A 24,343-nucleotide genomic window follows, 5' to 3' on the forward strand; every position below is an offset into this window, starting at 1 on the left:
CCCTGAGTCTGTCCATACATCTGAGGGAGCTGAAGGTGTACGAACTCCTCCTGAGCCAGGCTGCTAAGTTCAGAGTTTGCGGGCATGGGTTCAGTGCTTCTCCCTTGTCCTGAGATAACATGTTGTACGGGCAGGGCAGTTTCATTAGGAGGGGAGAGGGACATCTCCATCAGATGAGAGAACCAGGGTTGGCGGGCCCAAATGGGGACCAGCAATATCATGGTGACTGGTTTCTGGTACATCTTGGGCACAATCTTGTTGAGTAGGGGAGTCGGGGAGGAAAAGCGTAAACAAATTTCCCTGACCATGCTATCCAGAGCCTGTTCCCCTTGTAGCGGCTCTGTGGGTACCTGGAGGCGTAACCTTGACATTGAGCGTTCTCCAGAGTTGCGAACAAGTTGATCTCTGGAAAGCCCCATTCTGTGAAAACGGAGACAATGTCTTCATGTAGTCGCCATTCGTACTCTGCGAGCATTGGGCAGTCTCTGCTGAGCGTGTTGCCAGAAGTTTGAGTTCCCCTGGAACGTGTTGAGACTACAAGAATATCCTGTGTTTGAGAGCTCATATCCAAATGTTTTGGGACAGCTTGGTTAGCACTGGAGAGCGTGTGCCCCCTTGTTTGTTCAGGTAGTACATGGCTGTGGTGCTGCCTGTCAAGATCAGGACTGTGTACCCCTGTAACTGTGTAGGAAAAGCTTTCAGTGCCTTGAATACCGCTAATATTTCCAACTGATTTATGTGGTTGGACGCTACAAGACAACTACCAGATCTTCCCATTGTCAGCTGGCCTAACACCACTGGCTGTTGAGCCACTCTTGCATGGGCCACATTTGCAGACGCATGCAAGGAAATTAATGCAGGACGCCATCAATCCTAACAGACGCATGGCCTTGCGTACCGTCATTTCCCGACTGGCTACATACCAGTCGGTCTTTTGTCCGACTTAGAGCCCCTAGAAACTGTTTGACTTGTCTAGGCTGGATTTCTTCTCATTGTTTGAGAATCCCAGACTGAATAAGAGGTCTATTGTTTTGTGCGTGTTCAATAAGCATGTCTCGTAGGACTCTCCTGTCATGAGCCAGTCATCGAGGTAAGGGTAAACCGGGACAGATAGTCAGCGCAGGTGTGCTGCCGCTAGGTCAGCACCTCTGTGAACACCCTTGGTGCCGAGGCAATGCCGAAGGGGAGTATCTTGAAATGATAGTGCTTGTCCTCCATCATGAACCTTCGGTTTTGCCTGTGCACTGGTATGCATCTTTCATATACAGTGTTGCCATGTAATCCCCCTGTTTCAACAGCTGGATTACTTCCTGTAAAGTGACCATATGAAACTTGTGAGGTTTGGCAAACTTGTTCGCTGGGTGCAAGTCTAGCACAGGGCGTATGGCGAGATCCTTTTTGGGTACAAAGTAGTACACTGAATAAATAACCTTGTTTACCTGTAGAATAGGGACGACTCCTATGGCGTCCTTTTCTAGAAGGGTCTGCCCCTCTTGCAATTGGATTTGCAGGTGGTCCAGCGTCTTGATCTTGGCGGTCTGAATTGGGGTGGTCAGGCAAATTCTATACAGTACCCATGGGCGACCTTCTTGAGAACCCACTGGTCCGTTATACCCTCCCATGCAATAAGTAAAGATGTTATCCGCCCCCACCCAGGATGGCATAGGAAGGGACTTGGATCCGCAGGTCATTTCTGGCCGGAGCGCCTCTGGTGTAGGAACTTCGTCCTCTACCTTTCCCACGCCGCTGTCCTCTTGGTGGATAAGTGGTGGAGGTATTAGACCCTTGTCCCGAATTCCAGTTTCCTGCATCATACTGGTTCTGGGAAAAACGAGATTGTCCCTGAAAGGACCGGCGGGAGCTGCTTCCTCTCTGGGGAGAGGGCTTCTGGGTGACTTGAGTGTTTCATGTTCTTTCTTGGCTGCTTCAAGAGCATCGTCCACTGCTTTGCCAAACAGGTTGGTCTCAACAGGTTTGTTAATCAGTGCTGCTTGGGTCTCTGGTTTGAATCCGGAGTTCCTCAGCCATGCATGTCTCTTGAGCAAAGTACCTTGTGCCAGGGTTCTTCCCGCTGTCTCAGCAGCGCCCAGAGTGTTTTTGAGCACATTCTGGTTCACCTGCTTGCCTTCAGAAGCAATGACGAGCAACTTGGTCCGTGTAGGTTCAGGTCCTTCTTGAAAGCTTTCTTGCAGAAGGTTCCACTGGACGTCTGCATAGCTGGCCAATAGCGTGGCGTTATTGGCTATACGGGTGGCAAACGCAGCAGCAGTTACCCTTTTTCCTCAGGGCAAAAAGTCTCTTGGACACCTTATCGAGTGGTGCTTCTCCTGTAGACATGGGAACACCAGCCCGTTTTCTAGAAGTGGTAACCACTAAAGAATCTGAAGTGGCATGACTCTTGATGTAGGCAATGTCGGTCGGAGAAGGCCGAAACAGCTTCTCCACCCTAGGGTTCACTGCCCTAGTCTGGGCTGGCGTCAACAAGGAAGGTGCCAATCTCCTCTTTATTGATTTCAACAAAGGTATGACCTGGCCGGAGATTTTTATTTGAGCATATAATCAAATCAGAATCTGGTAAAGCCTCTAGAGTGGCCATCTTGAAATGGTCAGCCGCCTTCTTCAAGATGGCGTAGAACGCAATCTGGTCATCCACTGCGGAGGCTTGGTGTGCCGCAGTGGAGCGGGGAATCTATGCACAGGACATCGGGGTCCTGGGTGGGAGTGGGGGATGTCCAGGGTTGAGCATCCACATGACGGCTGTCTTCCCAATTGTTCATAAGACCTGTCTGGTCATCCACATTGTAGTTTTCCAGAAAGGTGGCATTCTCATCCCGATCATAAGTGTCCATAACATCATCATCTGTGAGGCCACAGGTATACGCCTCATGTGGTTCTTCCAAAATTCTTTGAAATTTTGGTACAAGTGTATAAGCAACATCTTCGAGGCCTCTTGGGAGCAAGGGTCTCAGAAGAAGACATTTTTCTAATCTGTCCATACATCCCTCAAATTTCTTCCTGGTCCATGAGGATGAACCAGAGGGGTTCAGGGGAGGAAAGGGTTCATTTTCTTCCCTGTGACGTCTTCTAATGCGCCTGATAAAAGGCACAGGACTCTCTGTATAGTCCTGGCAGGGATCGGGGCGCTGTGGCGTGTCTTTCGTCATGTCTCTAGGCCATTCATTGAGATTTGCCGCCTCTTTTGACCTCTCCTTCAGTCTAACAGCTGAAGTAATCCTTGCAATGCTATCGGCAATGGTCGGAGAATCTGGGCGGTCTACCGGTTGAACCGGAGGCTGAGCGGTGGATTTTGCCACCACCCAAGCCTTAAGCAGCGTCTGCGCGTCGTCCTGAAGCGCCGCAACGTCTGCGTGTTTTAGTGTTAGTTCCCTTTACTTTGGATTGCCCAGTCGCAGGCCGCAACTGCAGTTGCGGGGAAGGCTGCCGGTCATAGGATCCAGTTGAAGATTTTGACGGTTCCGTTGGTGCTTTGGTACGACAGTGCCGCTGAAGCTGAAACTTGGGTTGTGTGTTTTGGGTTATGATTGTGTGCGCCCCGGTCACCGGGTGTTTTCCCTATAGCGCGACTCGCGTCAGGCCTGCTGCGGTCGGGGACGGGCGTCGCGGACCGAGGGCAGTCTGCAGTTAGGTCAATGGCTTGCGTCACGGCGGACTGGTCCCCACGGAGGGCTAGTTCCCCCATCACTTTCGGCGGTTTCAACAGCGGGGGAAAGAACATTCGGCCTGCGACATGCCGTAGGCCGCCCCCGCTTCACGCAGCACTCCTTAAGCATTTTAGGACGCAGGATTCTACAGGCCGCGCAACTTATTTCGTTCTGGTCGAGGGGAAGACGGTTGTTGCACCGAGCGTGCTAGTCTTTCCAAGACTTTTCGGCCCTGCACGAGGGACAAAACCTAAAAGGCGTATTTTTCCATAGCGAAAGACAGTTACAGCGATGACAAAACCCAGGGAGCAGAGAGGGTGAAAGAGGAAAGGCATACTTGTAAAGAATATGTCCACCCCGACCCCACTCTCCCTACTGTTTCACAGGATTCAACTGTTGAAGGGGCTTAACGGTAATAACGACAAAGTCGATAATGATGACAATAACGCTATCTCTATGTAAGAGCTCAGCATTAGGGAGACCAGTAATCTGGGCGGAAAAAAACAATCCGAGGTAAAGACAGTGTTGCATACACACCTATGCCGATGTCCCCTTTCGATTCTCAAAACACAAGATGCAATACTCTGCGTTTACCACTGGATGTCGGACCATATGCACAGTATGTGATTCTAAGCAGATTAACAAGCATCAGAAATTACACTAGCATACTTTGCAGATTCAGTTGCAGCAAGGAAAGGGTAAGGGAAGCAAAACGATTAGAATATGTGAGTGTTCGGTAAGAATTGGTGTAGTAACACTGTGTGAGACTATACAACACTTATCTGCTTGGTACTGGGTAACCCACGTTTTGGAATAGGCCTGTACTACACAAGTTGGTAGTAAGACTGAGCAGCCAGGCTCATCTCAAGAGGGGTAAATGTGAGCTGTAGTAATGACATTCGCAAATACAAGTAGCCAAGTAACTCACTCAATGTTTAAGTTAGTTATTTAATTAACAACAATTTTTAAATGAGCATTCTTTAAAAAGGGCAATATGTAACCATCAAATATACTTCACAATACTTTTCCAGAATCAACAAAAGATAGTAGATACTGTTTAGAGATGCTTTTTACACACTTCCTAAACCTAGCGAAGACTTCATTCACTAGGACAGTAATGCCATTTATATAGCACTAGTCACTTTGCAGATTCTGAGGTTTGCAGAAAGGAAAGGTTAAAGGAAGTAAAAAGGTTAGACAGGTTCTCAGGGTATGTGAGTATATTTAAATCTTCCAATGAAGTCAAGACAAAACCTTTCCCAGCAATACTAGTTTAAAACCAAGTCATCACCTCTGAGGGACAGAAAATATCAAAGTCAATAGACTAGAACAGACTGCAGGGAGCCAGGACAGCCAAAGTCAATTGGAGTACAGTCTATGGATCTGAGGCACTTCGTAGTTAATAAAAGTCTTGCACAAAGTTAGAGTTTTGTAGAAAATTACTACTTGTAGGGTCACAAGCTGTTACACTTGTGGGGGGTAGAGCAGAAAACAACAAAAGTAGCTACTGCAAGTCTCAAATGAGAAGAGCGAAACACAAGACACTGAGGTAAGTACCCTAAGTCTGAACAGTACCTCTGTTTGAAGAAGAGTGGTCCAGCTGGCTTCTGTTCTGTTGCAGCCATTCAGATCCTGAGTTCCTGAGCCTCAGTCGTGGGGACAAGAGGGAGGACGTCTGGAGGACTCCTGCAGCAGCAATACGGAGGTCAGCGGCAGCTACAGGAACTTTTCCAATCAGTGGCATTTTGCTGTTTCAGCACTCGTAAACAGCACCACCACAGATCTTGGATACCGGCTGGGCTTCCTTCACTCCTTGGGTCCTGCACTCTGGTGAGGGGACTCGAGCTCTGGCTGTCATGCTTCTGGAGGGTCCTTAGAAGACTCCTGGAGCTTCTGGCCGGATTGCAGACGCTGTACTAGACTACAGATTTCTTGACCCCTGGCACTCGGTTCCTGCAGCAGCAAAGAAGTACAGCCAGTCGGGGAAGATGATACAGTGGAGTTCTCGGGGTAGTTGGTCCCACTAACCCAAGGGAATAAGTCGTCCCTTCTAGAGCTTCTCTTGTTGATCAGAAAAAGGAGTTTCAACACAGCAGCAGGGCTTCACCAGGCAATTCAAAGGTCCAGGAGGAAGCAACAAGTGCTGCTCCAAGTTTCTTCATCAGGTGTTCTTCCCAGTGGATCGACTCTGCCTTTAGTACCAAAACCCTCGCCTTTTAAGCAGGTTTCTCTAATTAATGAACAGCCTCGGCTGTCACAAACAGCTTTTGTCCGCCTGAAAGGTCCGCCCGCCAGCCAGTCAAGACAGGGTGTATTCAGGTATTCCTAAAGACAAAGGACAGGGGCGTCTCGGGAACCACCCTCACTTCCTGGCCTTCCAGACACACTGGAGCCAGAGGCGGGTTGCAGTACTGAAGCCCGCCCAAGGCAAAATGAACCAAGGGCTCAAACCTTGCTTGGTGTGCAGAGAAAAACCCAAGACAGACCTCTCAGACAATGGCGAAAAAAGAAGACTGGGGCCATTTTGACAAAATAGTCAACCATGGGCTCTATACTGCAGCTGGGTATTCAGCCTGCGGTAGAAAAGCACAATCGTAGGAAAATTAAACCACTGCCACCAGCCATTTAAAGTAGTGAGGGCAACAAACATTTTTACATCAGTAGGTAGAATAAGGTGCTACTAAGTAACCCCCCCACCACTCCACATAAGATGGTGTGTGCTGTACCTACAAAGAGAAAATGTAGGTAAAGTCAATTTCCCTTTAATTTTCTTGGCAACAGTAGTTCACACAAGAAAAGGTATTTAAACAATAAGAGAAATCTAAAGGATTTCTCTGCGACACTGCACTGAAGGTGCTGTGTGTCACTATACAAAAAGTAGATGCCTATGGAGTTTGTCAGACGCCAAAAACAAAGGAAACATGTAATCCAAATCAGATAAAAACACAAGAGAGTTAGAAAAAAGGCTTACTCAGGCCAGGGTTAAAATTAAAAGGTCCTAAGTCCAGCAAAAGAGCTGGGGGTCTCTAAGGTTGACGGGAATTAGCACAGAAGAACAAGTTACTTCTTACCTTGTAACGTTCTTTCGACGGGATGTTCCTCCGACGTATTCCTCATCTTAGATATATCCTTCCAGCTCTGCTGGCCTCGGAAAATTTTTTCTCTAGAGGGCGCTGCGCGTCGACGTCCCTCGAGTCGATGTCCCTCGACAGCCGCCGTATCGACGCTCGACGTCATCCTGCCTATAAAGGCCGCGCGCAGCGTCCGTTGCTCAGTTCCGTTTTGTAGCCTACAGTATTACTGTCTGGACTAGACTAATCACCCTGAAGGAGCGTAAGCTGCAACAACAAGGGAAGTAGAACTGCGGGGATGGATGGGAGGGTCGATGAGGAATACGTCGGAGGAACATCCCGTCGAAAGAACGTTACAAGGTAAGAAGTAACTTGTTCTTCGAAGGGATTGTGTCCTCCGACGTATTCCTCATCTTAGATAGGCTCCCATAGCAGTATTCTATATTTGGAGGAGGGAGTACTGACTTCACGCTGTCTTCTATTGATGAATAGAATGCAGTATAGCCCTTCCAAACCTAGTCTCTTGACTGGAGGAGGAATCCAGATTGTAAAAACGTGTAAAGGTATGGACAGACGACCATGTAGCGGCCGCACATATGTCTTTAACCGGCACGCCTCTTTTGAGGGCCGATGAAGCTGCAATACCTCTGGTCGAATGAGCCCTAAGGTTTTGAGGGGGCTCTTTCCCTGCCAGTTTATAACATTCCAGAATGGCTAGAATGATCCATCTGGAAATGGTCTGCTTAGTTATTGGTAACCCCAGCTTGTGACCGGCGTAACCTACAAACAGCTGGTCTGCCTGTCTTATCCTGGCTAGTCTACTAATGTAAAAACTTAAAACCCTCCTAGGGTCTAGTCTGTGTAACCTCTCTTCCTCTTCCCCCGGGTGAGGAGGAGGATAGAAAGATGGTAGGGTAATCTTCTGAGTGATATGGAATTCAGAAACCACCTTTGGGAGGAAATTAGGCTTCACTTGCAGGACAACTTTGTCTTTGTGAAAGATTGTATGAGGGGGTTTACAAGAAAGCTTGTAATTCGCTCACCCTTCTAGCAGATGTAAGTGCTATTAATAAAACAGTTTTAAGGGTAAGGAATCTTAACGAACAAGAATGGAGAGGTTCGAAAGGTGTACCCATCAGGAAAGTTAGTACTAAGTTTAAATCCCATAGGGGAACTTGGAATGGTCTTGGGGGATAAACATTGGTTAACCCCTTTAGAAACTGTATTAGCAAGGGTAATTTGAAATAGGATGGTTCTTCCGCAGTACGCTTAAAGATAGATAGCGCTGCGAGATAGCCCTTAATGGTGCCAACTTGAAGGCCTGAATTTGCCAAATATAGTAGGAAGGACAAAACCATTGGTATACCACATGAAAATGGGTCGATATTCTGTTCTCTACACCAGCTTCAAAATCTGTTCCAACGGCAGCGGTATAAAGACTTTGTTGCTGGCCTCCTTGCCGAAAGCAACACCTCCATAACATCATCAGGGAGGTCCCAATCCTTGTACCTCAGCCGTTCAGAAGCCAAGCGTGAAGGTTGAGGGTTTTGATGTCTGGATGGAGAACCTGACCTCCCTTCTGTGAGAGTAGGTTCTCTCTGAGAGGAAGTCGAATTGGAGGGCAGATGGACAAGTCTAGAAGGTCCGGGTACCACGTTCTCCTGGCCCAATCCGGGGCAATTAGGATCATGGTTCGCCGGAATCTTCTCAACCTCCTGATCATTTGAGGAATGACAGGGACCGGTGGGAACGCGTACAGAAGCGGAAACTCCCAGTCCACTATGAACGCGTCTCCCAGAGCTCCTCTCTCGGAGGAAATTCCCTTGAGCAGAACAGGTCGCATTTCCTGTTTAGGCTGGTGGCGAACAGATCTACCTGAGGGGTTCCCCAAAGGGCGAAGATCTCTTGAAGGACTTCCTGAGCTAGCTCCCACTCGTGGGAGACTGTGTTCTGCCTGCTCAGAGCGTCCGCTGTCACGTTCTTCTCTCCGGCTAGGTGAACTGCCGATAGAGAGATTCCTTCTTGGATTGCCCAAAACCAGAGCTGCAGTGATCCTACGCCTCCTCTTTTGTTGAGGTAATGCATGGCCACCGTGTTGTCCGTCATTATCAGGACGTTCTTCCCTTGTACAGCTGGCAGGAAAGCCTTCAACGTAAGTCTGATGGCTCTCAGCTCTAACAGGTTGATGTGTAGTCTGGACTCCGATGGAGACCAACGACCGCTGATGGTCAAGTCGTTGGCGTTGGTTCCCCACCCCGTGAGTGAGGCATCCGTGACTACTGTTATCTCCGGCCAGGGTTGCCAAAACTGTTCTCCTTTCAGAATGTTCTCCTGACAGGCCCACCACTGAAGGTCTCGAGCCACCCTGCCGGGAACCTGAAGAAGATCTGTCATTCTCCCTGAGAATTGTAACCACTGAGTCCTCAGTGCCCACTGGAGGGATCTCATTCTCAGGCGAGCCTCTGGCACAAGGAAAATGCAGGATGCCATGAGGCCTAGCAACCTCAAAAAGTCGATGGCTGGGAGACGTTGGGCATGCTGGAACTTGGTAACCATCTGTAGAATATCTTGAGCCCTCACCTCTGGTGGCGAGGCTTTTCCCAGGGAAGTATCCAGGATCGCTCCTATGAACTGGAGTCTCTGCGATGGTATCATTTGTGACTTCTTTAAATTGAGGGAGAAGCCCAGTCTGTGAAGGAAATGGCACACGTGATTTAGCTGGATCTGAGCTTGCTCCGGCGAAACAGCCCTGATCAGCCAATCGTCCAGGTAGGGGTAGACGTGAATCCCTTCCCTCCTTAGACTTGCAGCCACTACCGACATTAACTTGGTGAAGACCCTCGGGGCGGAGGTCAGCCCAAATGGCAGTACTCGAAATTGATAGTGAGTTCCCAATTGCGAACCTCAGGTATTTCCTGTGTTTGAGATGGATAGGCACATGGAAATAAGCGTCCTGAAGGTCCAGAGATACCAACCAGTCCTGAAACTGAAGGGCCTGGAGGATCTGAGAAAGAGTGACCATCTTGAATTTGTCTTTTCTGAGGAATTTGTTCAATTCTCGCAAGTCCAAGATGGGTCTCAGTCCTCCGTCTTTCTTCGGAATGAGAAAGTAAGGGGAGTACCAGCCCTTGTCCCTCTCCGCTACAGGTACCGGTTCTATGGCACCTTTCTCTAGCAGGTCTAAAATTTCCTGCAAGAGGAGCGGATCTGGAGCTTTCTGAGAGCTGATCCCCGGTGGATGACTCTGAGGTATACGTAGGAAAGGCAGGCAGTAACCTTGGGCGACTGTTTCCAATGCCCAAGCATCTGACGTGATAGCCTGCCATACCGTCAGATGTTGAGTCAACCTGCCTCCTACAGGTGTCCTGTGAGGGGAGTCCTCAGAGTGGTTTTGGGGCAGCTGATGCAGATGCCGATGGTAAAGAGGCACCTGCTGTTGCTGCGGCTTTTGAATATCTACCCCGTCCACCTCGGGTAGTTCTTCTTTGACCCCTTTGAGCCGGTCGTCCTCTACCTCTTCCGAATGCGGAGTAGAAGCGAAAGGACTTGCCCCTCGCAGAGGTTCCTGTGGGACGAAAAGGAGTCTGACGGATTGCAGCTCCTAGGGATTTTGCTGCAGCTTTTGAAGTTTGCAGTTTCTCTAAACTGTCATCCGCCTTTTTCCTGAACAAAGAAGAGCCATCGAATGGCATGTTCAAGAGCCTGGCTTGCACATCTGGGGCAAAACCCGACTTTCTCAACCAAGCGAATCTCCTGGTTGATGTACTTGCCGCCATTGCTCTGCTGATACTGTCAGCCGAATCGATGCCCGTCTGGAGGGATTTGCACATAGCGTCTTTACCGTTCTGTATAATATTCAGGAACGCATCCCTTTCTTCTCCCTCCGGGATGCAGTCAGCCGCTGTAGAAGCACACTCCCAAAGTGTATGGCTGAACCTAGCAAGGGTGCAAGTAGCATTAACAGACTTTAATGCCATGCTACATGCTGAAAAGACTTTCTTTGCCATAGCATCATATTTTTTATCGTCCCTGTCCTGTGGGACTGTAGGATAAGCCGTCTTGACATCGGTAGAGGATGCTGCTTGTACCACCAGACTTTCTGGGGATGGATGTTTAGACAAAAACTCTGGGTCTGTGGAAGATACCCTGTACTTTGCAGACAGTTTTTTATTTACTGCTGGTATTACATCTGGGGTTTCCCAGTTTGTCATGATCTTTCTCTGAAGAGCTTCATGAAAGGGCACCACAGGATCCTCTTGTGGGCCTTTGTCGAGAATATCCGTGAGGTCATCTTGCTGGAAAGATTGTGAAGGTGCAGACCACCCCATGAACTCTGTAATCTTGGCCATTAAGGCTCTGTAGGGGGTTTCAGCATGCTCCCCCGGGTCTGGCTTAGCAAAATCCACCTCAGGGGAAGTGTCTAACCCACTTGTCTCATGTAAAGAATCATGAAGATCCTTTAATCTGCGCTCTTCAGAGGAAAATTCCTCTCTAACTGGGGTTACAGGTCCCTGTAACTCAAATGTGTCTTGTTGAGACAAATCACCCTCTTCTAAAATTGAGGATATAGTTCTCAATTGTTCTGAACTCATAAAGGGAGTAAATCCCATTTCCAAGGCAGAGGGTGCCGAACTTGTCATTATTGGCCTCGAAAACGTCGATGTCGTCGACGTCGAAGGCTTCGAGCGTGGCGTCGAAAACAGAGGTGGAGGCCTCGAGGACCTCGACAGAATTGGAATTCTACTCGACAATATCGACGCCATCGACGTCGAGGGCCTGGGGATAGTCACTGGATGTGTGGTCACCGTGACTTTTCTTGGCGTCGACGCCGGTGTCGAAGGTCCCTTCGACAACGGCGTCGAAGACATCGACCTCGACGGAACCTTCGTCGACGGTGTCGACGGAACCTTCGAGGAAGGTTTGGAGGTCATAGTCCTGCTCGAGAGGTTTCTTTCGCCGGGTTCTGCGACTCGCTGCGTTTTTGACCTTCGGGCCTTTCGACGAGAGCATCGCTCTCGGCAGTCTTCGAGGGGGTCGAGGCCGCTTTCTCGAAGACGCTCATCATATTTTTTCGGAATTCCTCCCATTCAGCCCGGGAACTATGTTTCGTGGGGCAAGGGATTCTTTTTGGCGAAACAGAGGAAGAGGAAGAAGGGGATCTTCGACGTCTCCTCTTCGAGTGCTTCGATCTCGAGGAGTGATGAGACCCACTCCGAGACCTGGAGCGCGAATGGTGACGAGGAGACGAATGTCTCGACTTCGTCGACGAAGAAGAAGCTTTAAAAGTCTTACCTTTCTCCAGCTTCCCCCTACGCTCCTTCAGGGCCTTAGCTGTCATGGACATACAGTCCTCGCATTCCGAACAATGGTGTTCAGCTCCCAAGCACCACAGACAATTTCTGTGAGGATCGGTCAACGACATCTTTTTCCCACAATCTCGACATTTTTTGAAGCCGGATCGAGGAGTTGTCGGTTCCGACGAGGAAGCCATTGAGTACGGATCGAATAACTCGAGGTAAATAGGATTAATCTGACTAAGAACTGAGCAATGGTATTCCGAGGCACCGAGTAAGCGCAGAAAAACGGAACTGAGCAACGGACACTGCGCGCGGCCTTTATAGGTAGGATGACGTCGAGCGTCGATACGGCGGCTGTCGAGGGACATCGACTCGAGGGACGTCGACGCGCAGCGCCCTCTAGAGAAAAAATTTTCCGAGGCCAGCAGAGCTGGAAGGATATATCTAAGATGAGGAATACGTCGGAGGACACAATCCCTTCGAAATGAGAATTCTCCAACACTCGCCCCCCCGCCCCCAGTCTAAGGGACAGGAGGATTTAATCACCTCCATGAATCGCCTAAGTCAGTCGGTCATACTTTCTGGAGACACTATCAGCATTTTGGGGATTACACCCCGACCTGTGTTCTATGGTAAAATCAAACCCTTGGAGGCCGATTGACCACCTCAACAATTTTGGATTCTCCCCCTTCATCTGTGTTGGGCAAGATTGTATGCCGTGGGAGACTGCGCAAGCCTTGTACTTTTGGCAATTGTCAACCCAACCTTTGGTATAAGCATGTACTATACAAGTTGGTAGAGTGACTGAGCAGCCAGGCTCATCTCAAGAGAGGTCAATGTGAGCTGTAGGGTCTTTACACAGAGACAAGTATCCAAATTAAAACTTACTCCCAAGGTTTCTTGAATAAACAATCATTTATTAATTTACCAGTCAGTTGAATAAGCCTTCTTTAGAAGAGAGCAAATACATGTAACAATAATAGGATTCAAAATACACACAGTTTCTTTAAATCAGTAGATACCCATTTGGGATGGCACACAGACACTTCCTACCCCCTGAGGTGACTTAATTAACTAGGACACTGTGGACATTGATATATCACTGGCACATTTAGAGCAGTACTGAGGTTAAAAGATAAAGATGAAGGAATAAAACAATGGTTAACAAATATTCTTAAACAGGTTAGTACTTTCTGAACCCTACAATGCAAACTAAATTAACCCTTTCCTGGCGGAAAGGTAAAGCACCAAGTCAGAGAACAGAAGAGTCTTTCAGGGGGCCAGGACAGCCAATGTTAGTTTAGCAAAAGACTAGTTCAGCTGAAGCACTTCTTGCAGTTAAGTAAAAAGTCTAGCACAATGTTTTAGAAGTCTTGGTAGAAAATGAAATCACCGTAAGGCCACAAGCTGGGAGGCTTGTGAGGGGCAAAGCTGCAAGCGACTCTGCAAAAGCAACCAAGACAAGTCTCAACTGAGAACTAGCAAGGCTACATAACAAGAGGCAAGTCCCCTTAGTTTTACAGTACCTTTGGTTAGAAGAAAGTGGTTCCAGCTGGCTTCTGTTCCTGTGTAGGTCTGCAGATCATGTTGTTCCTGAGCCTCAGTTGTGGGGACAAGAGGGAGGATGTCTGGGGACTCCTGCACTACGAATGGAAGGTCGGCGGCAGCAATGGGCAAACTTCGGATCAGCTGCACTTTGCAGTTTCAGCTCCTTCCGTCTCCAGCAAATAGCAACACTGAGGTTCTCGGAAACCGCTTTGGACTTAACTCGCATCTGGGGTCCAGCACTCTGTTGAGGTGGCTCAGGCTTGGTCAGTCCTGCTTCCTGGGGGTCCGGAAGATCTTCCTAGAGCTTGGGTCCGACTTAAAGACACCTGCTCGATTCTGGTGTTCCTCTCCGTGGCACTTTGGTTCCAGCAGCAGCAATGGAAGTACAGCCAGCTTCGAGAGGATTTCCAGATCTTGTCTTGGGGTCGATTGGTCCCACCAACCCAATGGGAGAAGTCGTCCTTTGCAGGTCTTCTCTAGTGGAGACAAATTTAGAGCTTCAGCACTGCAGCAGGGCTTCACTGGGCAAACCAACGTTCCAGGAATTGCAGCAGGCATCTCTTCCAAGTTCTTCTTTGGATTCCTTCGTCCAGTGGTCGACTCTGCTTTCCAAACCAAAGGCCTCACCTTCTTTGCAGGTTTCTCCCATTCATTTGCAGCCTAGCGGTCACTACCACAGCAGGGTGGCTGTCCTCCGAGGACAGCCCTCCAGCCAATCACCCATGGGTGCATTCCTGTAATCAAGCAGTCCAAGCACAGGAAGTTTCGGGAACCTAACTCGCTTCCTGACCTGCTAGACAAGCTGGAGCCAGTGGCTGGCTTCACTCGTGAATCCCGCCAAAGACAAAACGAACATAGGGACCAAACCTGGTTTGGCGTGCAGAGTTAATCTCGAGGAGGACCTTTCCAACAAGAAATGGCGCAGAAAGAGGACTGGGCCATTTTGACAAAATGGGCACCCATGGACGTCTTATTGCAGCTGCATTTGGAGCTTGCGGTAAAATAACGTGCATTAGGTTTTCTCGCTTCCCCGAGTATGTCCATGCACCTCTGAGGGAGTTGCAGGTGTCCAAACTCTAGGATCTCAGGAGCCAGGCTGCTAAGTTCAGAGTTTGTGGGCATGGGTGTAGGGTTTCCCCCTTGAGACATGTTGTACAGGCATGGTAGCTTGACTCATGGGGAGAGGGACATTTCCAACAGGTGAGCGAACCAGTGTTGGCGGGCCCACATGGGGGCCACCAGTATCATGGTCACTGGTGCATCTTGTGCACTATCTTTTTGAGAAGGGGAGTCGGGAGATGGGGGTCAAAGCGTAGACAAATTTCCCCGACCATGTTATCCAGAGACCGTTCCCCTTGGATCGGTTCTGGGGGTACCTGAAGGCATAGTCTTGGCATTGGGCGTTCTCCTGAGTAGCGAACAGGTCGATCTCTGGGAACCCCCATTCTGCAAAGACGTTGGACACAATGTCTTTGTGCAGTCGCCATTCGTATTCTTCGGGCAGAGGGAAATCCCTGCTGAGTACGTCTGCTAGAAGATTGAGTTCTCCTGGAACATGTTGGGACAACAGAAACATCCTTTGTTTGAGAGCCCATATCCAGATGTTCTGGGACAGCTTGGATAGGCCTGGAGAGTGTGTGCCCCCCCCCTGTTTGTTCAGGTAATACATTGCTGTAGTGCTGTCCGTCAGAATCAGCACTGCCTTCCCTTGCAGTTGCACCTGAAAGGCTTTCAAAGCTTTGTACACCGCTAACAGCTCCAGTTAGTTTATATGACTGGACGCTACTTGAGGAGACCAAACTCTGTGCGCTGTCTAAGCAGATGAGCTCCCCACCCTGTGAGATAGGAGTCTGTCTTGAGAGTGGCTTCCACTGCAGGGGTGATGAAGGTCTTCCCCTTCAAGAGGTTTTCTCTTGAGCACCACTGCAGAGAGAGAGAGAACAAGGGCTGGCGAGACAACTACCAGATCTTCCCATTGTCCGCTGGCTTGACACCACTGGCTGTTGAGCCACTCCTGCATGGGACGCATGCGCAGTTGCACGTGGGGAACCAAGTATATGCATGACGCCATCCTTCCTAGCAAGCGCATTGCTTTGCGTACCGTCACCTCCCAACTGGCTACATATTGAGGGATCTGTGAAAGCATGTTCTAAATCCTCTCGCTGGAGGGGAAGACGAGACCGTCTTCCGTCCGAATTAAAGCTCCTAGAAATTGTTTTACTTGGCTGGGGACTAAACTGGATTTCTTTTCGTTTATCGAGAAACCCAGGCTGAAGAGGAGATCTACTGTTTTTTGGGTGTTAAAAAAACAAGCGTCGAACGAGTCCCCCGTGATGAGCCAGTCGTCGCAGTAAGGGTAAACTGGCACTGATAGTCTGCGCAGGTGTGCTACTGCCAGGACTTTGGTAAACACCCTTGGCGATGAGGCGATGCCGAAGGGGAGTACCTTGAATTGGTAATGTTTGTTCTGTATCATGAATCTCAGATATTTTCTGTGCGCGGGCAACACTGAAATATGAAAGTATACATCTTTCATATCCAATGTTGCCATGAATTCACCCTGTTTCAGCAATGGTATCACCTCCTGCAGTGTTACCATGCAAAACTTCTGGGGTTTTATAAACTTGTTTGCTGGGCGCAGGTCTAGAACAGGGCCCATGGTGAGATCCTTTTTGGGTACAAGGAAGTACACTGAATAAATACCCTCGTTCACCTGAAGAATAGGGATGGCTTCTATGGCGTCCGTTCCCAGCAGTGCTTCCACCTCTTGGGGATCAGGATTTCCAGATAGTCCGGTGAAAGGCGTCGTGAGCGCGGCGGTCTGAACTGTGGAGGTCGGGCGAATTCCACGCAGTAACCTGGGGTGACCGTCTTTAAGACCCACTGGTCGGATGTTATCCCCTCCCATGCCCTGAGGAAAGATGTTAATCGCCCCCCCCTGACCTAGGTGACATGGGAGGGGACCTGGACTTGGTGGTCATTTCCGACCAGAGGCTGTGGCTCCTCTGGGATTGAGGCCTTTGCCTCTACCTTTGCCGCGTTTCTGACTCCTTGAGAGGTAGTAAGTGGGGCTTCCAGATGTTTGTTTGGTATTGAAGTTACGCGTGCCGTAGTTGTTTTGACCAGCACAGGCTTGCCCTCGAAAGGACCGCCGAGAGTCATTACCCCTCTGGGAGGAGGGTTTCTGTGTAATTTGATGCAGAGACTTTATTGTCTCATGCTCCTTCTTGGCTGTCTCCAACGCCTCATCCACTGCTTTCCTGAAGAGGTTAGTCTCCTCAATGGGTTTATTAATGAGGGAGGCCTGAGTTTCAGGTCTAAACCCTGATGTACGCAGCCAAGCGTGTCTTTTCAGTAGAGTCCCTTGAGCCAGAGACCTGCCTGCAGTTTCCGCAGTGTCCAGGGTGTTTTTCACCACATTCTGGTTAACCAGTCTTCCCTCCGTTACAATGACGAGAAGCTTTGATTTAGCGGTTTTGGGAACCTCTTGGAGGCCTTCCTGGAGCAAATTCCATTGGGCATTAGCATAGCTTGCTAATAGAGTAGTATTATTAGCAACCCGTATGGTATATGTAGCTGCCCAGGGCATACAGCCGCTTAGACTCCTTGTCCGGTGGTGATTCTCCTGTGGCAAGGGGGTACCACTGCCCTCTTTCGAGTGGTAGTCACTACCAGTGAATCTGGGATGGCGTGCCCTTTGATGTATAGAGGGTTGGAATGAGAAGGTCGAAATCATTTTTCGACTCTAGGGTTCCCTGCCCGTGTATGAGCAGGTGACACCAATGAGGGAGCTACCCGTCTCTTAACAGAGTTAAGAAGGGGATTGATTTACTAGCCAGAGGTTTTTCTTTAATGATATCCTCCACGAAATCCTGCTCAGGTACCATCTCTTGAGTGGCAATTTTGAGGCATTCAGCTGCTTTTTTCAACATGGAGTTGAATGCCATTTGGTCATCTACAGGAGAGTCCTGGCAAGCCGGGGTGGACGGAGGAGAGTCTAGGCACAAAACATCAGAGTCCTGATCTTGCTGTGTCCATGGGTCTTAACTTTCCTGCTGTGTTTCCTCCCAGTTGTCCGTAGTATCCTGTTGATCTTCCTCATAGTTTTGCAGAAAAGAAGCTTCTTCATTATAGATGACTCTATATGTGTCCATCTGGAACACGTCTTCCTGTTGGAAAACAGGAGACTGATCTTCCTGAATTTGGAGGTTAGGGTCTACCCGAGCCTTTTTCGGGGGCGGATGATCAGAAGCACTGATAATCCGCTCCAGCCGATCCATACACCCTTCAAATTTTTCTGTAGTCCATTTAGAAGATCCAAACCGGCCTATCAGGAGAAGCTACGTTCTCCGCACTACAGCGTCGAAAGGAACCCCTCAGAGTGTCGGAAAGAGACTCAACTATCTTCGTAAGCCTCATCGGAATCGGGAACCCAATCCGCCAAAAACTTTTCTGCGGATTGGCCCATAACCTTAGGCGGAACCGGAGTGAAGCCCACCGCCACTGTAATTCTTCCGATGCTACTTTCAATAGTCGCTGAATCGTCATGAGACAAAGGCTCTGATGATTTATCAGCAGTTGTAATACCGTCCGCGGCACTAGAGGGCCTAGCGGTCGGTTTTTCGGGTAGAGGCCTAGCCGTAGTTTTCGGGCCTTGGAAACCGTCGAAGCGTCGGACTCCCGCACTTCGCCACGTGTAGGTTTCGGAGTAGCGCCCTTAGCAGATTTGGATTGCCCAGTCGCAAAACGCTGCTACGGATGTGGGGAAGGCTTTGGATCTTTACATTCTGAAGAAACCGGCGAAGTTTTCGGCGGCCCTGTTGGCGCTTTCGCTTTTTCTGACGAAGACGTTGAAATTGGCGTATGGGTTGTGCGTTTAGTGCGATGCGCTTGTACGCCCCTGTCGCCGGCTGTGGTCCCTGTAGCAAGACCGGAGTCAAGCCTTAAAGGGCCGGGGACGGGCGTGGCGGACCTAGAAGCATCCGCCTCAAGGTCTATAACATCCGAAATTGACGTTTGGTCATCTGAAGTACCCCCGTCACTTTCAGCTGGCATGGCGGTGGGGGAAGGGGGCTCCACATGTGATAAATCGTACGCGGCCCACCGCTTTACACGGCACTCCTTCAGGGTCTTGGGCCAAAGGAGTTTGCATGCCGCACACCGCTACTCATCGTGCTCTAGGGGGAGACAGGCGTTACACGTCCTGTGTTTGTCCTTCCAAGGATATCTGACCCTACACTTAAGGCAGAATCTAAAAGGAGTGCTTTCATAGCCAAAGGGAAGGATGACCAGACCTACAGGGAAAGGAGGAAAGACATACTAAACAATATGGCCACCCCGACCCCACTCTGCCTACTGTTTAGGTCAGCCAGAGGGCCCGACCACATGGAAATCCAGCCGCTGGATCTTAGGCGCCCAAATCCAGAGCCGTAGGCGATTCCCCCGTAGTCTTCGTCGAAGATGTTCTTGTTGGGCGAAGTGACTGAACGGGGAATAAACCAACAATTCGGTAAAGATAAACAATGTCTCTAGTAAGAGCTCCGCTATAGGACGACCAGTTATCTGGGCAGGAAAAACATTCTGAGGCACCTCAGTGCTTGAGGGATTTTGGGTACACCACACGTCACGATAGGGTTAGTGTTACAGACACGCCTATGCCGATGTCCCCTTTCGGTCCCCGAAAGACAAGATGCAATACTCCGCGGTTACCAGTGGATGTCGGACCATATGCACAGCATGTGATTCTAAGCAGATTACCAAGCATCAGAAACTTCAATACTATTTCAGAATACTTTTCAAGAGGAGTAAAAGGCAAAGGTTATTAGAAAATGAAAGGTTACAATTATTCTTAGACAGTGTAGATATTTTGAGTTCACCAAAAGAGTCAATTCAATAGACTAGGCCAAAGTCAATGGGCTAAAGTCTTGGATAGGATAAAGCAGTTCTGGTACAACGGAAAAGTCTCTGCACAAGTTCTCAGTAGTAGTTTGTAAAAAGAAGAATCATAAGTTGGTCACAAGCTGATTTAGGCCTGCGAGTTGCTAAGGTTTCAAGCACTTTCACCGCAAGTACTCAGGTTTCACAGTACCTTACAATGAAGAAAAAGATGCAGCTGATGACTTCTGTTCCTGCAGATCTTGCTGTTCCTGGGCCTGAGTCGTGGGGACAAGCGGGAGGACGTCGGGGGACTCCTGCATTGCACTTGAATAGTCAAAAGCGTGCAACTGGCAAACTTTGATTCCGGTAGATGTAAGTAAAGCAGACAAACTGGTGTCTCTCTCCCTGGTTATTCGGTTTCCTGCAGCACTCTGAGGAAAACACAACCAGCTCCGAGATTGGTATCCAGGTGGCTTACTGTCCAGTTGATTGGTCCCTCCAACTCAAAGGGAGAAGCCATCCTTGTAGGGGCTTGTCCGTCGAGATGAACGTGGCAATTCGGACCAGCAGCAGGGCTTCACCGGGCAATCCAACGGTCCAGGAGTTGCAGCAGCCGTCCTCTTCAAGCTCGTCTTCGGTTCTTTCATTCCAGTGGTCGACTGCCTTTGAAGCCAAGAGACTCGCCTTTTATTCAATTCTCTCCCATTTATTCCAGCCTAGCTGTCACTCACCCAGATAGGGTGTGCTGGGTCTAGGAATTTAAAAGACTAGTAAAGTCAATTTCACTTTACTTACTCTGGGAAACAGTAGTTTATCCCAGAGAAGGCATTTAAACCTTGGGAAAGCCCCTGTGTCACTGCACTGAGGGTGCTGCCTGACACAAATGAAAAGATGCCTATTGAGTTGTTTAAACTCCATAACCAAAGAAAATGAACGCAGAAAATACATTGATTTGAAAACTTGAAAGTCCCAAAGCTTTAGCAAAAGAGCTGGAGGGCTCCAAGGTGGGAGGAATTGGCACATTTGTGAGAATTCTCCCCAACAAACAAAATCCAAATCAGGTAAAAACACACGAGAGTGAGAAAAAGGTCTCACTCACTCCAGGGTGAAAATTAAAAAGGCCAAGGTAAGTTTCTAAAATGTTCCAATTGTTGAAAGCATTTGGCTTTGGTTTGAATTTTTTTCATAAAGGAGTTCTCATCATGTGTGCATTTGTATTTACTCTAATATGTCATATGGCAGGGGACTGCAACATGTGGCTCTCCAGCTGTATTGGATTACTACACCTATGATCCCTCACCATTCGCTCCGTTGACTAGGGAGGATGGGCATTGTACTCCAAACCATCTTGCAAGTCAAGGGTTGCAGAGACCTGTCCTTGGGGGGCGGGTGGGGCTCCAAATTAATGTGAACTATTGTTATACGTCCCAGAGATTAGCATATTTTCTCTCACTGGAAAAATGGTTTCCCCTTTTTACCCATCGCCGCCTACCTATGTGTGTTAGGTGCATCTAGAACCTTTCACAAACAGGGTAGGGTGGTGTCTTTAGGATGCAACCCAAACCTGGGGGTTAACTGCTTGTTTGGTTTAAAGGTTCCCCGATTCTCAACACACTGTTCATTTATGTTGGGCCCACATATGGGGTTTGAAGATTCCTTTATAGAATAACATTCATGTTTTTTATAACAAACAGGGATTATTCCTAATATGGTATATTATTTCTAAAGTACATATTTTGACCCAAGATATAATTGTGACTCAAATAAACTATATATAAAAGGGAAATGTGTGGATATAGGTGTGTCTGTCTGAAGTGCTCAAGGTCTTCCCAACATGCTACAAACATGAAATTCGGCATGTGGGTAGGTTCCATCGTGTAGACAATGTAGTATGTATAAAATAAACCTTTTTCGGATTTATATATTTTTTAATCAGTCTCCAGTGCTTATCCCTTCCATACGGCTCTCCGCGCTGTAGTTCTGCCATAGTTCCAAGTTCTACGGTCATTGCTCCTAAAGATCAGCAGTTCATGAAAACTTCTCAGTTCATTGATCCTTAACTTTTCACACTATCGGCATTCTAGCTGACATTAGCGGAACTCACTGTTGATGTCATGCGGGTGACAGGAAACGGTGCATGTTTCTTCAATAGTGTTTGCAAAGGCTTGGTCCGTCACATCTTTGCAATTCTCTCATGATAATTACAGAAACTTAATTTCCAACAGAAGTTGATTAATGTATGCCATCTCAATATTACGAAACTTGCAGGCCTCAGCCGTACACGTACATCACTTATGTTGAGCTTGCTGCTGAATCAGCTGTAGATCATGACACCAATAATGTTGCAGTGCAATCTCAACGCTCAAACTCAAAATAGCTAGAACCGATTTACGGGATTAATGCTTTTCTCACAGTCAACTATGTGGCTTGCTCCAGAGTTGGAAACACAATTTGTTCACACTAGCTCCTACAGGAAAGACTATCAATATTGTCTACAAAGCAGCATTGGTTTAGTTTATTAAATTAAAACTATGACTGAAGTAGGAATTACCGTGCGAAGACACCTGCTAGTGTATATGTTGCAGTATATTAGCAGAATGTGCCTTTTCTAGAAACGTGTGTGGATTAATTGTTCCTTTGTGTCAGCCTACAAACCAGAGTTGGTGCTTGTCACCGTCAACCTTAAAACTACCTGGAGTTAAATAGAATCAATTTTTGTGAGCAATAAAATACAGACATACAAGGAAACTGCCCCGAGAGCCCTCAAGGCATGCTTGAACCATAATGCAATATAGTGATAGGTTGTAAAATACATGTTGCAGAATTAAATATTGTAGTGTATTAACTGAGGACATTTGCCTTACATGGGATAGATTAGAAGCATAAGTCTAAAGGAGGTTCCAGACTGCAGAATTAGGTGATCAGTGTGTAAGAGCTCCATAAAAAGAGTCCTAGTGCAAATTCACCATGCCCTTCACCAAAACCCACCTGCAGGGACTCCTGGAAGGAAGATGCTTGGTACTGAGCATACTTGGCAATGGTGGTGTGGGAGCGGCTACTCTCACATGGCCACACCTGCTTGCTGCCACTGGAGTCCCAATTTTGATCTGAAGGCTGCTGCACCTGCGTCCGTACCTCTACCGAGTGCTCGGAATTCGCCTCCACTAGGGTCTTGGTTGAGAATAGACCCAGATCTAGGCGGAATCAGAGGAAAGGGAAACAGGAAGAGATGAGAAACACAAAGCACAACCCTCCGACAACAATTTTACACATACACCCGGTAATGGAGGAAGACACTAGTTCTGTACTTCAATCTCATCATCCTGAAAAAAAATGTGACGTATACAACGCTTCATGCTGCATTCCTCCACCTTCTAAGCACTGAAATAATCAATGCCACTTATTGCCCACATGTGGTATTCACCTGGGGTGGCAGGAGAGGTGAAGGATGGACACTGCTCAAAGTTTTTCGAACCAATGGTGCACAGCATATTCTTATTCTCAAGGTGCATGTGTTGTGCTTGAGCTATCCCTCCGGTTAAAGATTAAACCGTGTTCAAAAAAATGTTACCCTGCATTTCCCCTTCCAAAAAGTACTACATAATTCAAAGAAAGTCTTGTAGGAACAGTACAGAAACAGTAGCCTGATCAAGGAATAAACAGTGACTGACTGGTTGGAAGAAATGTTATCGCAGAACAAGGGAGAGTAGGAGCAAGAAGAAGCAAGCAAAGAAGAAACGGAAGATGCCCCACAAAATTGCACTACAAGTTGAGAACCGGGGGCCCGGAATTATTTTACCCATAAGTAAACACCAAACAAACATATCCTGAAGTTAAAAGGAAAGTGGTGTAGTGGGAATTAAAAGATGGTCCTAGCACTTACTGAGGCGCAAAGAGCCAGCCAAGCCTCGAATCACAGTGATTGGGTTCTTAGGGTCAGTACAGAATTGGAATAGCACAGGAGAAAAGGCATCCCGCTTGCTCTCCAACTGCAAAGAAAAAACAGAGTTAAACGCCACGCACTAGTACGATCCCCAATATGCACTTGTTGCCTGCTACACACATCCTTCAAAGATTCTATACACACTATGCAAACTTATTTTAGTGGGTAACCTTCCCTAGAGACCAATTACTACAGAGGAGTATTTATGCATTCTCGAACAATTTATCTTTCCTAGACTTGTGTCTGGTTATAATGAAAATTATCAGTTCTTCTGTTGCCAGCACAAGACGTGGTTGTGCTCAGCTTGCCCCCGTTAAGATGGATTTTTAGAATCTCGTCTGCTGGACAGATTTTAATAGGTCATCCTAGATATGATTATCAGAGAGCTCCGGCAGGTTAGCCAAACCCCAATCAAGGTAGAGTGGAGATCGGTAAAGGCTTAGTCTCAGGAAAGTGCAAGTGGGGTCAGGGTCCCTCAATGAGTCCACACAGTATTGGACACAATAATTCAGATTAGACAGTTACACCAATAGTTCTTTATTTTAGGCCTTATGAACACACTGGAAAATGAATCCAACAGGTAGTATCACAGCACAAATATATACAATCACCAAAGGTTCAAATATACATCAGATAACTTAGTCAAGCAAGGCAAGTAGGTGAGATGCAGTAAATGATAGGAAGTAATCACAAGAGCAATATCCTTAGCTTGAGAAGTCCAAACCCTAAAATGAGAGGGGCCATGTGCCCAAAAGTCACAGTCCAACATTGTTTCTCACCAGTATGATTTTTCTGTAGAAAGGATGCAATGGGCGTGTGGTGGGTATCACACTATTTCAAAGTTATTCAGCAATTTACCTAAGGTAAGTGTTCTCCTTTCTTCCACACCCAAGGCTAACCCAGAGGTAGGATACCAGACGATCCAAGGTGAGCGGAATGGGGATT

General features: G+C 48.0%; 1 protein-coding gene across 12 annotated transcripts in view; it reads right to left on the reverse strand.

Moving 5' to 3' along the window:
* Window positions 1-24,343, reverse strand: part of KDM6B (lysine demethylase 6B) — a 2,050,345-nt gene that overhangs the window by 149,433 nt on the left and 1,876,569 nt on the right. For all 12 annotated transcript variants that reach the window (XM_069646240.1, XM_069646239.1, XM_069646242.1 and 9 more), the window contains 2 exons: window positions 23,339-23,444; window positions 22,444-22,649 (listed from right to left, as the gene is read on the reverse strand). In XM_069646240.1, coding sequence (XP_069502341.1) covers window positions 22,444-22,649; window positions 23,339-23,444 — 312 coding nt within the window. The remainder of the gene's footprint in view (window positions 1-22,443; window positions 22,650-23,338; window positions 23,445-24,343) is intronic.

The sequence above is a fragment of the Ambystoma mexicanum genome, chromosome 1p (genome assembly GCF_040938575.1).
Source record: "Ambystoma mexicanum isolate Mex_15411 chromosome 1p, UKY_AmexF1_1, whole genome shotgun sequence".
Lineage (NCBI taxonomy): Eukaryota > Metazoa > Chordata > Amphibia > Caudata > Ambystomatidae > Ambystoma > Ambystoma mexicanum.